This window comes from Ursus arctos, unplaced genomic scaffold, assembly GCF_023065955.2.
Source record: "Ursus arctos isolate Adak ecotype North America unplaced genomic scaffold, UrsArc2.0 scaffold_20, whole genome shotgun sequence".
NCBI classification, from domain to species: Eukaryota; Metazoa; Chordata; class Mammalia; order Carnivora; family Ursidae; genus Ursus; species Ursus arctos.
Window position 1 is genome coordinate 35698822 of NW_026622875.1, and position 21957 is coordinate 35720778.

The window sequence follows — 21957 nt, forward strand, 5'->3', positions numbered from 1 at the left end:
TGGAAAGCCTCCATTTATGACAGCAGAAAGAAAATGATGAAGTTTATGAAGGGCCCCTGACAATCCTTTGGAAGCATACAGCAGGCTGGGAGCTTGGCTGCCGTCTCGGGCCTTTCTTACCAGAAGTTTTCAGCTCAGCTTTTTAAGGATTATTCTTTGGCTGCATATTTTTTTTAAATAGTGCTTTATAATTCCTAAACGTTTTCGTTTAGTCTTCTAACTACAAAAGTAATGTAAAGTTATTGTAGAAATTTTGGGAAACATAGTAAAGCAGAATGAAGAAAAATTGGTTGTAATTCTACCATCCAAAGAGATTTACTGTTAATGTTTTGATATGTACCCTTCTAATAATTGTTCTGTGTATGTGTTCATGTGTACATGTGTATATAAATATAAAACTTGGCTCGTATTATATTAATTGAATTACTTGCCCTTTTCACTTAATACATTCTGATTATTATTTATATAATTTTTGGTAGTTCTCTGAAATCGTATGGTATAATTAGAAAATAATTCATTAAACCAGTACCACATTTTTAGGACATTCGGGTGTTTCTTTTAAGTGTGCATTTATAAGTATGTGTTTGTATGTATGTTGAATAAATGTCTAGATGTAGAGTTGTTTCCAGATATATCTAAGGCTTTTGTTATGCATTGCCAGATACTGCAATAATTTCTATTCTTGTCAGCAATATATAAGGGGCTTCAAGAAAAGGTTTGGTAACTGAGAAGTATATTTTTTATTCCTTCCCTAGATAATAAATTGTGTATGTTTGCATTTATTTAATCATTGTGAAGTGTGGTGGTTTTTTCTTATTCGTTGCCCCTTTCTTTGTATTTCTTCTTCTGTTTTTGAATTGCCAATTCATTGTATTTTGCCTCCTTTTCTACTAAAATATTTATTTTCACATTGATTAATGAGGACTCTTTGTGTATGGCATATTAACGTTTTATTTTATGATTTTTCTCCCATTTGTCAGTTGTTTCAACATTCCTTATGAGTTCTGATGTACAGATTCTTAAAGATTTCATTGCATAAAATCTATTAACTTCTCGGGCGCCTGGGTAGCGCAGTCGTTAAAGCGTCTGCCTTCGGCTCAGGGCGTGATCCCGGCGTTCCGGGATCGAGTCCCACATCAGGCTCCTCTGCTGGGAGCCTGCTTCTTCCTCTCCCACTCCCCCTGCTTGTGTTCCCTCTCTCTCTGGCTGTCTCTGTCAAATAAATAAATAAAATCTTTAAAAAAAAAAAAAATCTATTAACTTCTCTTTTTTGCATAAGTCTCATGTGATTAGAGAGCTTTTCCTCCTCTGATGTCAGATAGTTAATCTCCTATTTGTCTTCTTCTCATTCTTTGGGATGTGTCTGTGACTTTTGTAATAAAACTCTTTTGGAAGAACTAAGTGGGGTTGTTAACTGAAGGCTTGAGGCACAGCTTTCTTAGGCTGCAGCTGCACTGCAAAGCCTGAAATATAAGTCATGGTTCTTAAATGACTTGTCTGTAGTCCTCTGTGAGGCCTATGGCAATGATTGCTTGGAAAGTAAGTTTTTGCTGAAAGGCAGGCAGGATAGTGCTGGTGATAGTTCTGAATTCCAGGTAGTTTACGGCAAAGAACTGAAATAGGCATGGTATGGAAAATTCTGTTTATAATACGAATATATGACTATCCTATAGTACTAGGTTATTGCAGATTAAAGTATGTAAATGAATATATTGCCGATAAATGCCACGGACACAATTACACATTGTGATGGTCTGGAAGTTTCTGCCTATGCAGTAGGGGTTTCATTTCCTCAACATCTAAATATATATGTATATAAATAAAAGATTTTATTTTGGGGCACCTGGGTGGCTTAGTTAAGTGTCTGGTCAGGTCATGATCTTAGGGTCCTGGAATCAAACTCCTCATCAGGCTCCCTGCTCAGTGCAGAGCCTGCTTCTCCATTTCCCTCTGCCCCTTCTCACTCCCCAGTGCTCTCTTTCTCTCTCTCAAGTAAATAAATAAAATCTAAAAAAAGAGGGGGGGGTAATAAGTAATTAAGTAATCTCTATACCCAACGTGGGGCTCGAACTCACAACCCCAAGATTAAGAGTCTCATGCTCTGGGGACCCTGCGTGGCACAGCTGGTTAAACGTCCGACTCTTGGTTTCGGCTCAGGATGTGATCTCAGGGTTGTGCACTCAGCGTGGAGTCTGCTTGGGTTTCTCTCTCCCTTTGCCTCTGCCCTCCCCCACCCCAATCTCTCTCTCTCTCAAATAAATAAAATCTTAAGAAAAAAAGGGTCGCATCCTCTACTGACTGAACCAGGCAGTCATCCCTAGTTACTATATTTCTTGATAAGCTTTTCTTTCAGAACTTAGAGCGGTTTTTGATTTGTTGAGAATCCTGGGGTCCCCTCCCCAGTTTGGGAGAAATTGTTCAATTTAATATAAAATTCAACTTTATATTAGTTCTGTTAAAAACCATTTAGTATAATTTGTGTTTTACTAGGATTATTTTTTTATGTTGTCTTGCTTCCTGTTTGCAGTTTGATTTTTGATGTTTTTGATGTTTTTTTTTTTTAAAGATTTTATTTATTTATTCGGGAGAGACGGAGAGGCAGAGGGAGCAGCAGACTCCCTGCGGAGCAGGGAGCCCGATGTGGGGTTCGATCCCACAGTCCCGGGATCATGACCTGAGCTGAAGGCAGACGCTTCACCAACTGAGCCACCCAGGCACCTTCTCCAGATGTTTTTCATGTTTTTGAACTCCACAGAGGGGTTTCATGCTAATCCTTTCCAGAATAATGTGATGGGAACCGGAAAAAGTGTATCTTGCTGCCTACCACACAGTTTGCGCTCAGTGGATATTTGTTGCACAGTGGCCATATGAATGAATTTATTTGCTTTGCAGGGTTTCTCCAAAGAAATTAAAATACCTAAAACCAAATATGTTGGCTACATCAAGGATTATGAAGGGGCCACTTTAATGGGATGTGAGCTAAATCCACGGATCCCATACACAGAATTTTCTGTCATCATTAAGAAGCAAAAGGAGGTAAGCACGTGACTGACTCCTGATCCTTCCGTACAGGCTGGTCTTCGTTGGGTGAGTTGTGTATCTCTGGGCTCTGTGTGGATGGCTCTCCCACGTATCGTCATGAGTTCGGTTTGCTGGGATTTGTGTAGATTTCTTCTCTGATGGTATGCTGGATCCCTTTCCTCTCTAGGCACCATTCCTAAGAGGGTCAGCACTTGTTAAATTGGTGTAAAATACAAAACTTGTAAAATGTGATGATATCTTCACCTTCACCTTCAAGGCTTTGGACATTCTAGCCTCATGTACCCTTCCCAGACTTACCTCTTTGCTTATCTAAACTCTTGTCTGAAAGCCATTACTGAGGCGTTAAGCTTCTAGCGTGTGTCTCTGTCCGTTTCCCACCTCACTGTCCCAGCACACGTTCACCTAGGACCACTTCAGCCTGAGTTCAGTTTCTCCTTTGAGCTTCCCTGGCACTAGTTTGATCCACTTCTTTGAATTTTGGTTATTCGTCATCTTACGTGGGCATTTACCTTCGTGTGTATCCCTCTCTGCTTTTAACATTGCAACTTCCGAAGGCCTGTGTTTCTAGGAATTCAGTGATTTGTCACCTCATTTTGGGGTGAAGTCTTTTATGCATATGAACTGAAAGGGAAACAGTGAGAGGAAAGGCTGATAGATTTGACTACATAGTAGTTTTACAATTGTCCGAGATAGAAAACAATACCGTAAAAAGAGCATAATTGGGGGCGCCTGGGTGGCGCAGTCGTTAAGCGTCTGCCTTCGGGCGTGATCCCAGCGATCTGGGATCGAGCCCCACATCAGGCTCCTCTGCTAGGAGCCTGTTTCTTCCTCTCCCACTCCCTGTGCTTGTGTTCCCTCTCTCTCGCTGGCTGTCTCTCTCTGTCAAATAAAGAAATAAAATCTAAAAAAAAAAAGCATAATTGGAGAGTGGCCATTTATTAAATGAATGAATTTCATGTTAAGCCCAGGATCATCTCCTCACTCCCCCTAGTTCATTGGAGTTCAGAAATGGGCTTTGTGGCTGTGTCATCCCTCATCATTTCCACTTTACATTTCTGTTATTCATTCTCATGCATTTTCTTTCTAGCAAGTAACTAAAAACGGCATCTGTCTTAAAGCCCATCTTTGTTTTCTGGTTTCTACTGATGTTCCTTAATCCCAGTTCTTCGTTGTTTGTCAGACATCATTGACCTAACAGACGTAAAACTCCTTATACAGTCTCTGATGCATAGTAGGTGCTCAATAAATATTTTCCTTTTTACCTTAAAGTGGGTCAGGCTTGTTCTTATGAATGTGGGTGAAAGGTGCTTTTTTCCTATTAGAAAATAAAAACAACCTTTGTTGTTTCTTGCTCAGCCATGCCAGCCCTAGAGAGAATTCCAAATAGGGTACTTGGAGAGTTAATAAAAGCACAGCAGGCCCCTCTCTCTGTCTCTTTCTAAAGAGCTAGCTTTCTTCATTGTTCTCTGTGGGGTTTAATGAGCAGGTCCGTATTCAGCAGCTCCTGTTCGGCATGAGGGGCTGCTGGCCAGCGAGAGCCATCACCAGGCAGTCAGCTGGCCGTCCCTTCTTCCTCCTCCGAGGAGCATCCGTGCATCTGGTGGAAGCAGAGAGCAGGATTGCCCTGCAGATCGCCTAGTCCGGATCCGTGGGCTCTCACTGTGTACAGGGGAAAGCTGTAAACACAGAGCTAGCAAAAGCAAGTCCATTGTTTAGAAGACAATGCTCCCTCCCCATCCTTTTTCTCCTCCCCTCTTGGATCTCATCTCCCTCTCACCTCACCTTCCCTGTTGGCCTCCAGCCTTCTCCAGCACCGGCCACTGAGTGGATGATACAGGCTGGGAGCTGTTAACCTTGTTTCTTCCAAAGAGACCTGAAGTCACCATAAAAAATCCTGGATTCATGTAGTATCTTCTTCCAGTGATTTTCACAGGTATCTTTATTCCAACTTTTGAAAACCCCCTTGTGGAAGACAGGGACTCACGGTAATAGCAAGCAAGTTATAAGTAGATGGAGGGCTTTCCTGGCCCCTGAAAGAGTGCAAGAGCAGAGTAAGTTGTGGTTGTGTCTAGTGGAGACAGAGAGAGAAAGCTAGTGCAGTTGGACAGGGGAGCAGAGTGGGAGTTGCGGGCTACTTTGTGAGTATTGACTTTGGGAGTGGGAAGCTGGGATCCGTAGGGGCCTAGCATCATTGGAGATGTCTTCGTGGGAAATATATTTTGAACTCTTTTGAGCCTGCTGAATCCCATTAGCATGAGCGAAGATGCAGAGTCCAACATAAGTAGATTCATAGGCACGTGAACAGCTAGGACCATAGGTGTGCCGGTGATAAAAGCCGCTGTTTGAGAAAGTGTGACTAGGTCGTGAGCCGGCAGAGTTGAGTGTATACATGTGTGTGTGTGGTTGGGGGGCGGGGGTGGAGCTGGGAGGAAAGGATGCATCTCAAACTTTCACCGGACTGTGAGATAACAAGGGACTGGGTTTGGACGATCCAAAGTAAGGGCAACCAACCAATGCGATTTCTTTGTAAAGAACACGTGCTAAGACTTGGTGGCATATTAGAGATGGGGGAGTTCCCCCAAATCTCCTGTTGGGGGTACTAAAACCGAAGGGATGGAATGGAAGAAGGATCTGAGGAGAGAATGATGATGACATGGTGGAGAAGTGGAGACATTTTCAAGGGAGGTGAAGGTAAAAGACTGAAACAGAGGTAAAGTGTATCCATTCTCCAAAGCAACCCTTGGAAGCACAGAGGGGTTAAGAAGCCCTCCACTGTCGTTACGAGTCACTCACCGGGGCCCCACCACCTTCAAGGTGCTACGCAAGGGGTATGGAAACCACCTGGGTGGGTTATCACATCTGAGGGTATCCTTGATAAAGAGAAAAAGTTTTAATATTATATTTGAAATTAGGTTTTCTGAAGGAGTTTATTTAAGAGATTACCATTGGGATTCTGTTTTAAAAAGACACAGACTGGGGTGGGCACCTGGCTGGCTCAGTCAGAAGAGCATCCGACTCTTGATCTGGGGGTTGTGAGTTTGAGCCCCATATCGGGTATAGAGATTACTTACATAAATTAAAAAACTTAAAAAAAAAAAAAAAAAAGGTCTTACACTCAGAGCTCCTGACCGGCCTCATCAGAAGAGCATGTGACCCTTGATCTTGGGGTTGTAAATTCGAGCCCCGCATTGGGTGTAGAGGTTACTTAAAATCTTTTTCTTTTTCTTTTTCTTTTTTTTTTTAATTAATGTATTTTAGAGAGAGAGCGTGAGTGAGGGGAGAGGCGGAGTTAGAGAAACTCAAGCACACTCCCCACTGAGCCGGATGCCTTGCAGGGCTGGATCCCACAACACTGAGTTCACCACCTGAGCTGAAATCATTAGTGGGACGCTTACCTGACCGAGTCACCGGGTGCCCCCAAAAATAAAATCTTTAAAAAAAATAAAAATAAAAAGACTTCGACTCATAAGTAAACAAAGGGAGAGCATCCATCTAGGTCTGTCCTGTCCGAAGTGGCAGCCACTGGCTACATATGGCTTCTAAGTGCTAGATACTGGCTCATTGAAATTGAGGCGCACTCGAAGTATACAGTACACTCCGATTTTGAAGACCTGTTAGGGATAAAAGAATGTAAAATATCTCATACGTATTTTTTCTACTGATTATATGCTGCAGTGATAATATTTTGGATATATTTGATTAGATCAAAATATATCGTTTAAGTCCAGTTTTACCTGTTACTTTTTACTTTAAGAAATGTGGCCACTGGAACATGGCAGGGCGGCGGCTGGGTGGCTCAGTTAAGCATCTGCCTTCCGCGCAGGTCATGATCTCAGGGTCCTGGGATCCAGCCCCGCCCCCCCATTCTGGGTTTCCCGTTCAGTGGACAGTCTGCTTCTCCCTCTGCCCCTTCTCACCGCTCCTGTGCACTCTTTCTCTCTGCTCTCTCAAATAAATAAATAAAATCTTTTAAAAAAAATTTACATGAGCTGATTGCATTATATTTCTGTTGCACAGCAGTGAACTAGATTTATCAGACATATACTTTTACTAGTCCCATTCACCTTATGAAGTTCTTTGTTTAATTGTCAGGATTCAAATACATTCATGCTGGAGCGTTTACCGATGATGTGTTTGAGATCAAGCTGATAGGAACTGGAGTGTTTTGTTTTCCTTTGTGAATTCAGTTAGTGACTGCTACTGTGTTTTTCTTTTTCAAATTTTTATTTAAGTTCTAGTTAGTTAATATAGTGTAACGTAGAATTTAGTGATCGTCACTTACGTATGACACCCAGCGCTCATCACCAGTGCCTCCTTCATGCCTGTCACCCACCTGGTCCATCCCCCACCCATCGCCCTCCATCAGCCCTGTTTGTTTTCTACTGTTAAGAGTCTCTTATGATTTGCTTCCCTCTCTCTCTCTATTTCCCCTGTTTCGTTTTTTCTTTTCCAAAATCAGTTATGACATAGTTAATTTCTGGATGACTATTTTTAATTAATTTTTTTCTTTTCTTTAAATGGGAAACCGCACTGTTTTGGAAATAGTTGACGTCAGTACATTAGGAACTATTTTACAAAACAAACATCTCTCAAAATTCCCTAATCCATCCTGGCTGCTCACACCAAGGGGTGTGTGGCCTCAAATATTTGGAGCTGCTTTTTTGATGCAAACAGTATAGGTTAGGGCCCCTGCCTTGAAAATTTTGAATATTAATGTCATCCTTCCCGGCAAGGGGGCGTTGGGGCTTTGTGAGGCCTGTTTCGGGTGCCCTCCAGTCTGAAGGGAGCCCTTAGTTCCTAGTCAGGAAACGTGAAGAGTCCGGGCTGGGCTGGGCTGGGTTGGGTAGAGAAGCAGGGCAGGATAACTGGCTTCACTGCTGAGGACGACAGGGGCCCTAAGAGCAGTGTGTTGTCTCAATATTGGCTTTTTTGATGGCAGGGGACGAGTATTCAGAGCCGGTTGTGTGAGCGCCCCTGGACGGGTAGAGTGTAATAGAACGTTTTCAGGTTCCCGGTTCAATAGCAGTCACCCTGTCTCCTTTTTCGCATCCCGAAGACTTTATTTAGGCGACCGACTTCTTAGGTGGACTGACTTAATCTGTAGCCACAGACTTCTGTCACTAAACAAATTTCTTCCTGTGCTTTACAGATCATTAAAAAGCTGATAGAAAGAAAACAAGCCCAGATTCGAAAAGTATACCCTGGACTTTCATGTTTTAAAGATGGAGTTCGGCAGATTCCCATAGAAAGCATTCCTGGAATTAGTATGTATAGATCTTCATTTCAAAGCAAAATCTTTTGGTATTGTCATGAGATGCATTTGAAACGGTTGCCAGAGTGCAGTGATTTGGAAAGCTCTTTGCCTTGCCTGTCTCCATTCGTGGTGTTTGTAGTCTTAAGAAGGGAGATGCTTTCCCTTTGTCTTTTCTCTACTTGTCAGTGCAGACAAATCAAGGAGAACTTAGATGACCCCTTCTTATAGCTGTTAATACCCATCGTTTATTGAGAGAGTGCTATTAGTAGCATGGGGAAGTTCTGCTTTTACCAATGGGGAAATTGAGTCTCAGAATGGTTAAGTCCTTTGACCTCAAGTAGCACATGGCTAGTAACTGTCAGAATTCATCTGCAGACTTGTTGCTGTTTGCTCCCTTGCTCATGCTGTCATGATTGCAGTCTGCACAGCTGTGTGCTTGGCCAAATTTCTCTCTCCAAATTTCTAAAAAAGATGATTGGGAAACACATAATTTGGTTCAAGTTCCCTATTTGAGAGTAGTTTTCCCAAGGGTTCTTATCTGTGAGTGTTAGGGATGCATCATCTTGGGTGAAAACATACAAAATAGCTGTTTTTGTAGAACTGTCGAGTAGCCACACTTTCATTCAGTTCAAATCCAGGATCTTCTAGTATATTGAAGATTTAATACACAGCACAGAATCAAACAAACTGCAGTTCTCCAGAAAAAAATAAGACCTTATTTGGGCAAGACACATTCCTTCAATACAATAGCTACCCTGTAGCAGATCTTACTATTACTTCTAGACCTAAAAATTTCACCCCTGGTAATGGCATAATAGCCATCATATTGCTGAATGCCTACTTGTGCCAGGTGTTCTTCTGTTTTCTTATTTATTTTTATTTTTTTACATACATTGACTCATCTCAGAAGTGATAATATCACCTAATTTTTAGAGTTCTGTTTTATAGATTGAGAAGTTATAGAGGCAAAAGGTTAAGTAGCTTATCTGAGATAAGTAGCTTTTAAGGAGAGAGCAAGAAATCAGATCCAGGTCTATTGGACTTGAGGCTGTGTTTTCTTTCTGCTGCACTAAACCATCTTGTATTACCAGCAGAGTCTTTGCCAAATAAAATAGAGACCAGGACAAAGTTTGTTCTTACCGAAAATAACAGCTTAACTCTTTCACATGGTGATTAGCAACATATGTGATTTAGAGTTTAAAATATGCACATGTCCCCAGTACTGGACGTATTTATTTTTTATGCTTTCCCCTGAAAAGTTGGGAGTTCCTGCTTTAAAAAAACACTAACATAAAGAGGTGTTGGCTGTCTTGGAAATGTTTCGTGCTATTAGCTGTAGAAGGAAGTAACTAATCGCAGTTGATTTCTGTCTCTTCCCGGAAATAGACATTTATTGGGGCGTGCTTGTAATTTATTTCATTTTTGATAAGTATTAATTTTGTTACTCTCTTGACCAAAAGCAGTTCTCATTCAGTGTTTAATTTCGTTGACATATAGGAGAGACAGGCTGGAAGCCGAGTGGAAAAGAGAAAAGGTAAGTAGGATGGGTGAGAAGATATTAATGGAACTGACTTTTCTTTCCTCCCAGCAACTTAGAGGAAGCAGGCAAACTGCTTGTAGTCACCCATTACAGCACTTCCTGCTTTTCAGTTTTCATAAAAATTTCTGGGATGGCTCCCATTTTAGGTTTTTGTAAAAATAAGCGGAATAGGAATCCCCTGGCAAGAGGGCAAAAAACTAATCATTGCTCCCTGTTGTTTCCTCTTCTCCTTTCAAGTAAGGAGCCCAAAGACCCTGACCAGCTTTACAGCACCCTCAAGAGCGTCCTCCAGCAGGTAAAGGTGGGTGTTTTCTTTTCATTCACCTCATGCAGATATTTTGAAATGATTTCCCACATGGAATTTCCATATTAGATACCTTACTTTTTTCTTTACTCAAGAGCCATCAAAGCGCTTGGCCCTTCATGGAACCTGTGAAGAGAACAGAAGCTCCGGGATATTATGAAGTTATAAGGTTCCCCATGGGTAATGCCATTAACCTTTTCTAAGTATAGATTTAACACTCTCTGGATGGCGGTGTGGGGGACACATGGTTGCTGAGGTTGATCTGTCCTCTTCTGTTGTAGGGTAGGGGGTGTGTGATGGGTGGTGGGATTCCCTGCACCACAGAGGGCCAGCGATAGAGAGCAGAGTGATAAAGGACAGGTGGGTGGCCGAGTCCTGTTAGACACGCCTGCAGCTTTTAGAGCCACATGTCGCCAGCTCTGGATGCAGAGAGCCCGGGTGGGGAACTGCACCCAGCGCGAGATGCGAAAGCTGGCCATTCGGACTTCACCGTGTTTATACTCTGCCTGTTCGGTTGCACGTGGAAAGCTTCAGGTTGTCCTCTTGATACATTTTGAGCCTTTGGAGAATTGTTGAAAGTGATACAAAAGAAGTTGGATTAAGGCTGCTTGCCTGCTATACTAGCAGAGGAGAAATTCTAGTAATGCCCTTCTCGGTTTTCCATGCTCTTGATGGATGCTATTAGCGTCACTAGTTGTACTCCCTGTAAAAGCTTTGTTCCGCACCCAGTACTGTACAAACAAAAAATGCCGTTAGAAATGAGGAATTGTGGAATTTGCTCGTGCGCCTGCACCATGCTAAAATGATTAATTGGACCGATTGAGAATCCAATTAAACTAATTTGGCATTGTGTAGATGACAGACAACTAGCCGAAGTGTTTGCAGTTGGTTGTGTGGCCATTGTTTTGGAGACAGCCTGTGTCTTCTGTCCCTTTTCTACCTGCAATCTGTTCCTGGTACCAAGAAGGTATTAAAATATGAAAGGAAGAATGACAGGGACCCATTAGCTTCCTGACAAAGGAGTTATTTGTAGGCGTTTCCTACAGCATTAATTTTCACGAGAATGTTCTGTAGAGTCACCGTAATGGTTTTGGTAGTCTGTCCTCCCTAACGTGGACCTACATCCGTATGCTTTTCTTTCTCTTTTCTCTCTGCCTTGCTTCTCTGTATCGTAGTTATGAAAGCAGAAGCGTGAGGGTTGAGTGAGTCTAGAATTCTGAATGGAAGAGTGTAAAGGGAATCAGTATTTTCTTTCCTTTTTAAATTTTTTTAAAGGTCTTATTTTTAAGTAATCTCTCTGCACCCAACATGTGGCTCGAACTCAGCCCTGAGATCAAGGGTCACATGCCCTTCTGACTGAGCTAGTCGCATGCCCCTCAGTAGTTTCCATCATGTAAAAAGTATGTTAAAACCCTTTATGCCCATTTCCAAACTTAACTGACCTTTGCATCCTCATTGCCTGGACCATCTCAGCTCCCTTTATGAAGCCCTCTTGGGAGGTTGTATGAGTTTGGGGAGAAGAATTATCTCTCAGCCCTGCTCACATACGCTCTGAAGACCTGCAGTGGTAGGTCTAGAAGGTCCCGTCTGTCATAGCCTACTCTTCAGCCTGCTTTCTGGCAGCGTTTTGCTTGGTCCAGCCTGAGAAGGGTACGAGCCTCTCCAGTTGGTTACCACCTGTGCGCACAGCTGAATGGTCATGAGGGGATATTGGCCCTGTTGAGCAAGACCAGTGGTAGACCGAGGTATGTTCTACACAAAGTTATTAAGACAGCGAATGGTGCCCTTTAGGGGAGCAATTATATTTTTCTTAGGGTGCCTTTAGGTGCTGAGTGAAAGGTGTAGTCTTGTCCCTAAGGTGGTTATGTTTTTGAGGACAAGGGTGACAAATCACTAATCTTACTTTCCCCCATTATTGCCTTCTCGGCTTTTTCTAAAAACGTTTCTTCTCTTTCCCTTGTGCTTGCAAAAACTCTTTTTCTCCCATATGAATGAGGTCTAACCTGTGTCATTTAGGGAATCTCCTTCAGAAAATCATCTGAGTAGTCTGGCCCAGGCATGTCTTCGTACCATGTGTGGATTGCTAGGCAGTGTTTTCCTATTTACTCAGAACTCCCCAGTTGGTGGGAGGGATGGAAATGGAATAATTTAATGATTTCTCCATATGTGGTATCACTGATATTTAATTACCTTCTTTTTTAACCCATGCCATTTGGTCACGTAAGCCTCTAATGAGGCTAGAGGAAGAAAGATGTTATTTATTTATTTAGTTTAAAGATTTTATTTATTTATTTATTTATTTATTTATTTATTTGACAGAGAGAGAGAGAGAGTGTACAAGGAGGGGGAGTGGCAGGCAGAGGGAGAGAGAGAAGCAGACTCCCCACTGAGCGGGGAGCCTGATGCTGGGCTCTTGTCCCAGGACCCTGGGATCATGACCTGAGCCAAAGGCAGATGCTTAACTGACTGAGCCACCCAGGCACCGGAACGATGTTATTTGTAACTTAAGAATAGAGTAGATATAACAGAAAGGAAATATGCAGAATTGGTTGTAATTATTCTGAAAGATCCAAACACTAAGATGACTCTCGTTTTATTTCTGCTGTATTTTAGGCTCTCCCCGTCTCTTCCTGCCCCCTTTCTTCCAAATAATAGTTTGAAAGCTTTTGGATAAACTTCTTTGTACAATGTTTCATTCTCCCCCCCCCCCTTTTCGGTTATACAACTGTTCCTTCTAAAGCATAAACACTATATTGGGCAGCATATCATAAGTGGTAGGCATTTAGGTGGTAAGGTAAACATCTAACTTTACCTGGAGAGGCACAATTAATTTCATTGCTCTTTTTTCATTTAATGAGAGGACATCTTCACCTGCTCAGTCACACTCGGGTGAGACCTCTGGTTGGGGTATTTGCTGAGCCTTTATAAAGATTCTTAACACTTGCCAATTTTTCTCTCCTTCCAAACTGTTTTAGTTAGAGAAGAAAGAAAATTGAAAGTTGAGCTCACAGATATGACATGCCACTAACCAAGAGAAGCTCTAGTCAAGGGAAATAGGCAAAAGTACATATTTCCGATTTTTTCTTTGGTGTTTTATGGTAGATTTAAGATTTTGATGCAAATGAATTCTCCCCATTTTTGGGTGTTGCATGTAAATTTATGTATCTCACTAGCTGATGGTCCCATCCTGATATATTTGGTTGTAAGCTTCTTTCCTTCTGGAAAATTTGGTAATATAGTGGGAATTTGGGTTATTGGTAGAGGTATTTTTTTAAAGCAATTTTGACTTATTTTTCCCTGCACAGTTAATATAATTTTTAATGACAGAACCAGACTTAGAGACGACTAGGGACCTATAAGTAGACAAATGTTAGCATCTTCTTTTTTTTTTTTAAGGTTTTATGTATCTATGTTTTTGTTTTTTTTTTTTAAGATTTATTGATTTATTTGAGAGAGAGAGAGAGCACGTGCCAGCCAGCGGAGGAGCAGAGGGAGAGGGAGAAGGAAAGAAATAGACTCCCCACTGAGCGGGAAGCCTGCTGTGGGGCTCAGTCCCAGGACCCTGAGATCATGACCTGAGCCAAAACCAAGAGGCAGCTGCTTAACCAACTGAGCCACCCAGGCACCCCTATTTATTTGAGAGGGAGAGAGGGAGAGTGCACACGCATGGGGAAAGGGGCAGAGGGAGAGGGAGAGAGAATCTCAAGCAGGCTCCATGCTCAGTGCAGAGCCTGACACAGGGCTCAGTCCCACGACCCTGAGATCATAATCTGAGCCAAATTCAAGAGTTGGGCATTTAACCAACTGAGCCACCCAGGCACACCCAAATGTTAACATCTTCTAATCTGCCTGGAATTCTTTAAATCAGTTCTAAGAGTGAGGAGTAAACAAGCCGCATGGTATTATTACAAGTTTAAATAAAGTGCTGTTTTCATTTGTAAAATAATAAAATTTAAAGCAAGTAAATATGTTAGGAAAATATTATTTTTATAATAATCTCTCAAGGTTTACTTGCTTTAGAAAAGAAATTATTGTTTGTGATTTTTTTTTTTATTGCCTGTGATTCTTATTTCATGGATGGAGCATGAAACTAAATTCATTTGAACCGTTTTATATGTAAGGATACTGGTATATCTGTAGATTTATTTACGATCAGTTTTTCTACTTTAGTTCTGTCTCTGCAGCACCGAAACAACTGTGAATTTAATGAAACAAACTCAGTCTTATTGTTTGGATTTAAGGAATGAAATGATTCAGACAAATGTTCCACCTGCTGTACTCCGTGTAGATAGAGCCTCTTCTGTATAATTCTGAATGAATAGCTAACAGTGCTTAGTTTATCATACTTATCGCTGCTAATCTGCTTAGCTTCCTTGGGCTGAATAGGGGATTGGGCCAGATGACTAATAATGGTCCCTTCAATGCGAAAGTGCCGTGATTTTACACAAGCAGCCCTCACAACAGAAACAGCATAAAATTTAGGAACTGTTTTCCTCGATCCTATGAATGTCTCTTACGCAAGGGCATTGGGATGGTAAACATGTAGCCAAACCGATGACATAGATTTCTCTCCCTGTCTCCCTTTTGTCAGCTAGTGTTTACAAGGAGTCAAAGATGGCTAATATTTTTTTTTCCTGTGCAGATCTGAAAACCATGAGCGAACGCCTCAAGAATAGGTACTACGTGTCTAAGAAATTATTCATGGCAGACTTGCAGCGAGTCTTTACCAATTGCAAAGAGTACAACCCCCCTGAGAGCGAATACTACAAATGTGCCAATATCCTGGAGAAATTCTTCTTCAGTAAAATTAAGGAAGCTGGATTAATTGACAAGTGATTTTTCCCCCTCTGCTTCTTAGAAACTCATCAAGCAGTGTGCCTAAAGCAAGGTGGTTTAGTTTTATAAAGAATTGGACATAATGTATTGAAGATACTTGTAAATGTAATAATTAGCACTTTTGAAAAACAAACAAAAACCTCCTCTTAGCTTTTCAGATATGTATTTAAATTGAAGTCATAGAACATTTTTATTTTATGGAATAGGTTTTAATCTATTTACTACTATTAATGTAAATTTTCTATGGCATGTCCATTAGCTGAATATTCAGTAATAGATGATCAGGGGTTTCCTCAAAACCTGTGTATGAGGAAATTGCACATAGTACCAAGATTTGGGGGAATGCAGAAACTTTTCAGACCATGAATGTTTCCATTTTTTCCTAATGGAATGTGAGAGTTTATTTTTATTTTATTCTGAAGGACTTTAAGGAAGAGATACATGATAAAAAGCCCGTAAAAGGTGAAATATGTGGTGTTTGAAGTCTCATTGTAGACTTTGTATATGTATTTTTTACAAACACTCATCTAGATGTGCTTTGAGCAGCTCGGAAAAATGCAGTTCCAGAAAAGCAACTGCTTTGATTCCTAAGGAAGAAATTCTAAATAATGCACACTTTTTTTATAAGCATCTGGATTTTTGATAATTCTATCTACCTACAGTAAACTTGTGAGCACATAACCACTATTTTAATAATTATTTTCTCTACACAAATGTGTAATATTATATTTGACTTTGCTTATGCAGGCCATAAGTTCCAAAAGGCAATCTCCTGATGCACAAAGGCATACATTTAAAAACACCTGAGATTGAATCAACGTGCTTTAATAAGAACAGACGCATAATCTACATATGTATCAAATTTGGTGAATCCTTGTTCTAACAAATAAGGGTTTTTCCCCTTTTCTATGATCTACACAACCCCACTGATGATGTATTATATGAACATTTTCCTTTTGCATCTCCAGATTATATGCATTGTCTGAGGTGAATTAAATCACCAAGATTTGCTGTCAGTATTCTAACACCTACATTGGAAGGCAGACCCAGGGTAATATCCCACTAAAATCCATCATACAACCTTATTAACCTGTCTTGGGATTCCAGCTTAGTGCTTGGATTTATTTCCTGATTAACACTACATAGAAAAGTGGGACATCTGTCATCCGGACTCTGGGAGAACCAACTCATGTCAAACAAACGAAGGCCATGTTGGTGGTCTTTGACACTAATTTTTATGATACAAATTTATAAACTGATTTTTGTAAAGGACTAGGTTTTAAAAGTGTATTTAACTTGATATTTTCTATCAGCATAAATGAAATAAAATGATCATTTAATAGTTGTTAAAAACAGTTGCCAGAGATAATCTGCATGAAGGAAAAAAACCTGCGAATGGCTGTTAGTGGGAAGTATTGTTTTTAGTATGTAAGAGATATTCAGAATGCTCACACTGAAAAATGCCTCAACTTTTATAAGTATAAGAAACCACCTTGAGTGGCGTCTAGATTTCTAATGAAGAATGATGATACAGTTTGGGTTAAGTATCTTGGACTGGTTTTAAACAGTGCTTTGTCCTGAATCTGCCGAAGCATCTGTCCAGCTTGGTATCCTGTGAAAGTTTGTTATTTTCTGGGTAGACATTCTTATAGAGTATTGTCTTTAAAATCAGATTGTCTCTTCTATATTGAAAGCATTTTTATGTTTTCTAATTTAAAAATTAATATTTTCTTATAGATATTGTGCAATAAAGCTGAAGTAGGATGTGTGGTTTTTGCAAATGCTTTAACAGCAGATAAAATTTTACATTTGTAAAATTAATATATTGTACTGGTACAACATAGTTTTAAATTATATTTTAAAAAGCTCTCGGTTTGGTGTTGTGTTTTCTTCTTCTGTCCTATTAAATTTAACAGGGCAAGTGTATGATCCAGTTGGTTACCATCGACTACATCCATAGTTCTTAGATTTTAGGCATTTTGTTGAACATGTTTAGAATTGATGCATCTGTTGGAAGTTTCTTAAAAATTCACAGCCCACCGGTGAGAGAATTTCATGAGGAGAGACACTTGAGTGTGTCTGTGTCTTTTGAGTGGTTCAGTGCATCTTGCCTGCTGTCAGTCATTAAAGGGGAAAAAAATCCTAGTGAGAGAAGAGTATTATTGGTTTAGAAATTAGATGGTTTTTTCCCCCAGTTTTTCTACTTTGCATCTGTGAAATAGAAGAATGAAGAAACAGATAAAAATACAGCTGATTCTTACATACCTCCTCATGAACTTCTAATGTTACTCAAAATGCTGACTACAGGAAGGAATACTATATCCTCTTGGGGGTATGAGAGAACCCACCAAGAATACCTTTTCTTTCTGAATCCTGAACCAACTGAGAAGTCAAAAGAGTAAGGCATATGATGGCCAAAATATCTTTATTAATAATGAAATGGATATTGGAGAATGTGGCTTATGTATCTGTAGAAAATGGGTTAGTAGTGAACCCCAGAATGTGACTGGCTCGCCAGCAGCTTGGCAGCACTCTCAACTTCCCCTCCAAGGGCAGGGCCTTTACCATTGAGCTCAGTGCATGGCCAGCAGCAGTGGTGCTCTCTAAAGGCAGGCCAGCTCTGAGGAGGCACGGGTGAGGGAGCAGCCACACAGGGCAGGCTGGGGCCTTTCGGTAACTCATCAGTTAGGGGGAGGAGTGAATAAGGACAGAGGGAGGCCAGGGGGTGATGTCCCTCCTACTGAAATATAAACGTCTGGATTGGACAATAAGTGTCCTTCCCACTCCATCCCATATATCCGTATCAAAAATCACTATAAAGCTGTATTATTCAACACGTGAAAACTGGTTGTATTCATTAGAATAGTGAAAAGAAGACTTTGAGTTTTTCATACTACCTGGAAGTAAAATTTAAAATTATGAAACCTCAGAAGTAGAAACAAGATCGGACTGATGCACTATGGACAGGTTAATGTGTCATCCCTTTTAGCTGATAGTCTTCCGACCAACCCTCACTGTTCAAGAGATTCTAAGAGCTGTACAAGGCAGGGTTGTTGGAGGCAGCCCGTGCCTTTTTCCATAATGTTCTGTGCTGGTCTGTTCCAGCCCTCATTAACTAGCATTCTCCTCTTAGCAAAATAGAAAAGATACTTTGAAGGGAGAGCTTCAACAAAGTAAGCAGAAGGTGCGGAGAGGAGGTGAGGGAACACCGTAAGTATCATGAAAAGTTTTCTAATATATATTTCTTATGTCTATTTATGCCTTGGTTTCTTTATGGGAGCACCTTTCTTTTTTTGTGGAAAAAAGTTAAAGACAAAGCTGGAGATTTTTTCTGATTTATTAAAAGCAGTATATTTCAACAAGGCAGAGAAAAGAAAGGAAAACAAAAGTCAAGTGTTCCTACTCCCTCTTGTTATTGGTAAGTCCAACACAACCTTGGCAGAATTCATTTAAAAAGATGAAAAACTACACAACTAATTTATATGTGTATATATATATGTGTGTGTGTGTGTAATTTTCTGAGCTGAAGAGAAGGTTGTCAGTTTTGATTTATGTAGGTTTGAAGCTCTTTAAGAGAAAGCCCTTGGAGAATTTGCTGGAAGGTAGGAACCTTCTTAGAATCACGTACGTGTTCATGCATATGCACTTTCTGCATACTTGGTTCTTGGGCCCTTTCTAAAATTCACTGGCCTTGATTCTTTGCTGTTAATCACCCATTTTCTACAGTTAAGAGATGGCTATCCTATTTATGCTTGGAAATATCTAAGAACAGAAAATCTGCCTTTTTGCCCAATAGGGCAGTCCAGCAACAAAACAGGCAAAAGGTTGTAAGAAAGTGCTTAAGTTTGGTTAACGGTTTTAAAGAGTTGAATAGAATACACACATGGTTTATACCAATCTTGTGACCAAGTTCTAATTCAAATCTTTTTTCCCCATGCAGTGTTACTAATCCAGTGTACCAGCACTGCTTCTACTCCTCAGCACACTCACACTTGTACAGTTGTAGCTTGTTTTGTGGAAAACAACATCCCCTCCTGTATTTTTTAACATTAAAAAAAAATTGAAGTATAATTAATAAACATGCAAAAAAAATATCATACAAAGCACATATGATAAAATACACAGGTCTTAGGTATTGGGAAAAAGAAATATCAATCCTACACAAACTCAGAAAACAGATGTAGGAAGACTTCTGAAATCATGTTATGAGGGCCAGTATTGTTACCCTGATACTGAAGCCAAGAAAAAAATTTTAAGAAAACTGCACCAGCACAACCCTCACAAACACAGATGCAAAGATCTTTAACAAAATACCAGCAAATGCAATTCAGCAATATATAAAAATTACAAGAGATCATGACCAAGTGGGGTGCAACTGATTAAGTCAAGGTTGATTTAACTGAAAATTCATTAATGTAATTAACTATATGAACAGCATAAAGGAAAAAAAAATGTTCGTCTCAATAGATGCAGATAAAGCATTTGACAAAGTTCAACACCCATTCCTAATTTAATATAAAAACTAGCAAAGAATAAAGGAAACTTCCTCAATATGATAAAGGTTTTATTAATAAAAACTTACACCCAACATCATAGTAATGCTGGAAAATCAAATGCTTCCGAGGCTGAGATCAAGGCAAAGATGTCTGCTCTCATTACTTTTATTCAATATTATAGCAGAGGTTCTAGTGAGTGCAGTAAGGCAAGAAAGGGCATACAAGTTAGAAGTGAACTGTCTTTGTAGACAATAAGGTTGTGCATTAAAAAATTCTAAGGAATCTACAAAAAAAGATACTAGAACTAGTGAGTGAATTTAGCAAGGTCTATACATGAAAATAAGTTGCATTTCCATAAACTAGTAGCCAACAAGTGAAAATGACTTTTAAAAATACAATAAGTCAACAATATGAAATACCTAGGATAAATTAACAAAATATGAGCAAAAATTAGACTGACGACTTCTCAACAGCAAAATTAAGACCATAAGAAACTGAAATGTTGGGGGAAGTAACTGTCAACCTACATGAACAAGAGTGAGGGAAAATTATCTAGAAAAAAGAATTTGACCCTCATTAAAATGACTTACTTCAGAAACTTGGACTTTAGAAAGTCAAGTGTACAAATTAAGCCATCTCAGGATAGCCATTTAATACAAATAGAAATAAAAACAACTCCACCAATCCAATGGTAAAGAGTAAAGAAGAAAAAGAGTAGATCGCATAAAAATATTTAATAGAAGTAAATCAAATTATAGGAATTATCACAATAAATGTAAGTGGACTGAATTTGCTAATTAAGGGATGACAATTCAATTTAGACCAAAACCAAAATCTAGTAATATGATTTAATGAGATACATCTAAAACATTAACATAGGAAGGCTTAAAGAAATGGAAAGAAAAATGATAGTAAAAATACTAATACCATATACAGGCAAATATTAACCATATATAATTTGCCTTAGCTATATAAGACATTAAAACAGCATTATGAGGGAAAAAGAGTGACTACAACAGTGATAAAAGGAAATAAAAATGAAATAGCAAATGATGAAGCAATCAGACAAAAATTGGTAAGGCTATAAAAAATTTGAAAACATATTATGTTCAGCAATTAGAGAATTTATTTTTTTTCTAGCACACACTTAAACCTTTGTAAAATTTGACAACTTACTAGTCACAAAAGATCTAATACCAAAGAATCAACACCATAGAAATAATTTTTTGATGTATTGCAGAAAGAACAGAACCCAATAACAATAGAAATACCCACTTTTGTATGAAAAAAAAATTTTTACATAAATAACTGGTAGGACAAAAAAGAAATGAAGCTAGAAAATACATACATACAAAAATGTATGCCTTTAATGTTAATAAGGAAGGCTAGGGGTATCTGGCTGGCTCAGTAAGTGGAGCATGCAATTCTTGATCTCAGGGTCAGGACCCCGAGTTTGAGTCCCATACTGGGTGTAGAGATTACTTAAAAATACAATCTTTAAAAAAGGTAAGGAAGGCTAGAACATCGAGGAGCTAGAGAGCAGTTAGAAAATGACAACATAAACCCAAAGAATGTGAACAAATAATGATGGCAGATTTTAATAAAGTAGAAAATGAAAAAAATGAGGATCAACAAAAGCTGGTCCTTTGAAAGGATTAACAAAATGGAAAAGATTAACAACTAGCAAAATAGATTTAGTACAAAAGAAGACAGGCGCAAATAGGCAATAAAGTGACAACTAGATAGTACAGAGATTTGAAAAATTTAAGAAATACTATAACGTCATTAAATAAATATGCAATCACTAAGAAAAACGTGATTTAGCTAAATAGAATCAAGAAGAATTAGAGAATTTATAATAATTTAAAAAACCAAGACAATTTGCCCACAAAACACAGGATAAAATAGTTTCAAAACACAGGATAAAATAGTTTTAATGGCAAGTTTTACCAAACCTGAATTGGTAACACTTTGTTCCATAGAGCAAAAAGAGAAGGTTCTCAACTAATTTTATGACTAGCCTCGCTATCAAAAAATGTATATGGGAAAGGATACAGGCAAATTTTATTTGTGATCGTAGGTATAAAAAATCCTAAGCAAAATATTAGCAAACCAATTCCATCTATGTCTTTAAAAATAAATGTGACTTACAAGAAAAAATAGAGGAAAAACTTCATGACAATGGATTTGGCAATGATTTCTTGGGTATAAAAATCAAAAGGAAAGACAAAAAAGGAAATACTGATAAACTGGACTTAATCAAAATTGACAACTTTTATGCATCAAAGGACACTCCAACAGTAAAAAGCCAACCCACATAGTGGGGGAAAACATTTGCAAATCACTTACCTGATAAGGGATTAATATCTAGAACAGGAACTCCTAAGATTCAGCAACAAAAACAACCCAACTCAAAAACAGGAATAGGACTTGAATAGACATTTTTCTGAAGGTATACAAATGGACAATAAGCGTATGAAAAGAC

General features: G+C 39.3%; 1 protein-coding gene across 3 annotated transcripts in view; it reads left to right on the forward strand.

Annotated features, from left to right (window-relative positions):
• KAT2B (lysine acetyltransferase 2B) overlaps positions 1-16845 on the forward strand; it is a 97973-nt gene extending 81128 nt beyond the window's left edge. Inside the window, exons 13-18 of one of the 3 annotated variants that reach the window (XM_026496937.4) lie at positions 2893-3036; positions 8192-8306; positions 9794-9830; positions 10074-10131; positions 10236-10320; positions 14783-16845. In XM_026496937.4, coding sequence (XP_026352722.1) covers positions 2893-3036; positions 8192-8306; positions 9794-9830; positions 10074-10131; positions 10236-10320; positions 14783-14976 — 633 coding nt within the window. In that variant the 3' untranslated portion in view covers positions 14977-16845. Of the gene's footprint in view, positions 1-2892; positions 3037-8191; positions 8307-9793; positions 9831-10073; positions 10138-10235; positions 10321-14782 lie in introns of all 3 variants that reach the window. The other 2 variants (XM_026496936.4, XM_026496938.4) reach the window with 2 other exon arrangements.
• The last annotated feature ends 5112 nt before the right edge of the window (positions 16846-21957 follow it).